Source organism: Lagopus leucura, unplaced genomic scaffold (assembly GCF_019238085.1).
Source record: "Lagopus leucura isolate 7727_CA_CO unplaced genomic scaffold, USGS_WTPT01 55166-0_obj-0_obj, whole genome shotgun sequence".
NCBI lineage: Eukaryota > Metazoa > Chordata > Aves > Galliformes > Phasianidae > Lagopus > Lagopus leucura.
Window position 1 is genome coordinate 1 of NW_024965984.1, and position 1,440 is coordinate 1,440.

At 78.4% G+C, this 1,440-nt stretch overlaps 1 protein-coding gene across 1 annotated transcript; it reads left to right on the top strand.

Moving 5' to 3' along the window:
* Positions 1-197: 197 nt before the first annotated feature.
* On the top strand, positions 198-1,434 carry LOC122192362 (transcription factor SOX-17-like; the record flags this gene model as incomplete). The annotated part of the gene is made up of 2 exons (XM_042892896.1): positions 198-486; positions 573-1,434. Coding segments are annotated over exons 1-2 (1,151 nt in total), but the record flags the coding sequence as incomplete, so codon positions are not given.
* Between the last annotated feature and the right edge of the window lie 6 nt (positions 1,435-1,440).

Genomic DNA, 1,440 nt, shown 5'->3' on the forward strand with positions numbered 1-1,440 from the left:
GCGGCTCAGGTGCCGGCGGGAGCCCCGGGGCCGCCCCGCGGAATCGCCGGCAGCGCCCCGCGCCGCGCCCGCCCCCGCGGCCCCATTGGCCGCGCCGCTGCTCAAATAGAGCCGGGCGGGAGCCGGCCGCCGCCAGCGGGCAGCGAGCGGCGCGCCCGTCTGTCTGTTTGCAGCCGTCGGGGCCCGGGCGCCCCGCGATGAGCAGCCCCGATGCGGGCTACGCCAGCAGCGAGGAGCAGGCGCAGGGCCGGGGCGCGCTGCCCGCCATGATGCCGGCCCTGGGCCCGTGCCCCTGGGCGGAGGCGCTGAGCCCGCCGGGCGAGGCCAAGGCGAAGGGCGAGGCGGGCACGACGGGCGGGCGCGGCAAGGGCGAGGCGCGGATCCGGCGCCCCATGAACGCCTTCATGGTGTGGGCGAAGGACGAGCGCAAGCGGCTGGCGCAGCAGAACCCGGACCTGCACAACGCCGAGCTCAGCAAGATGCTGGGTGAGCGCCGGGGCCGAGGGCCGGGGGGAGGGCGCGGGGCCGGGGCCGGGCTTCGGGCGGCCGCGGTGACGGTGCTGTGCGCGCAGGTAAATCGTGGAAGGCGCTGTCGCTGGCGGAGAAGCGGCCGTTCGTGGAGGAGGCGGAGCGTCTGCGGGTGCAGCACATGCAGGACCATCCCAACTACAAGTACCGGCCGCGGCGGCGGAAGCAGGTGAAGCGCCTGAAGCGTGCGGAGAGCGGCTTCCCGCAGCACGGCGCGGCCGAGGCGGCGCCGCCGGCGTTGGGCTCCGACGGAGGCGGCATCGGGACATGCGCCGAGAGCCTGGCGCTGCCCTACGCGGAGCGCGGCTACGCGGCGGGGCCGGGGCGCTATCGGGACTGCCCGCCGCTGGGCGCCGCCTTCGACGGCTTCGGGCTTCCCACGCCGGACCCGTCCCCGCTGGACGCGGCGCACGGCGAGGCGCCGTTCTTCGCGCCGGGGCCGCACGACGAGTGCGCGCCAGGGCCCTACGTCGGCTACGGCCCGGCGGCGGCTGCGGCGGGAGACTTCTCGGCGGTGGGAGCGGGCGAGAGCCCCGCGGGGGCGGCGCTGCGGCGGCACCACCAGCATCAGCACCCGCACCCCGCTGCCGGCGAGCTGGGGCCGGGCGGCCCGCTGCAGGGGCTGCTGGGCTGCCCGGCGCCGCCGCACTACTACGGGCAGCTGTGCCCGGGCCGCGGCCCACCCGCTCCCGTGCCCGTGCCCGTGGCGCTGGGCGCGCAGCCGTCCCCGCCGCCCGAAGCCGCGGCGTGCCGGGAGTCGCTGGAGCACTTGCCGCAGGAGGAGCTGCTGGGCGAGGTGGACCGCAGCGAGTTCGAGCAGTACCTGCGCTTCGCCTGCAAGGCCGAGCTGGGGCCGCCCTTCGCGGGCCACGACGTGGCCGGGCTGGCGTCGCCCGAGGCCGCGGGGCCGCT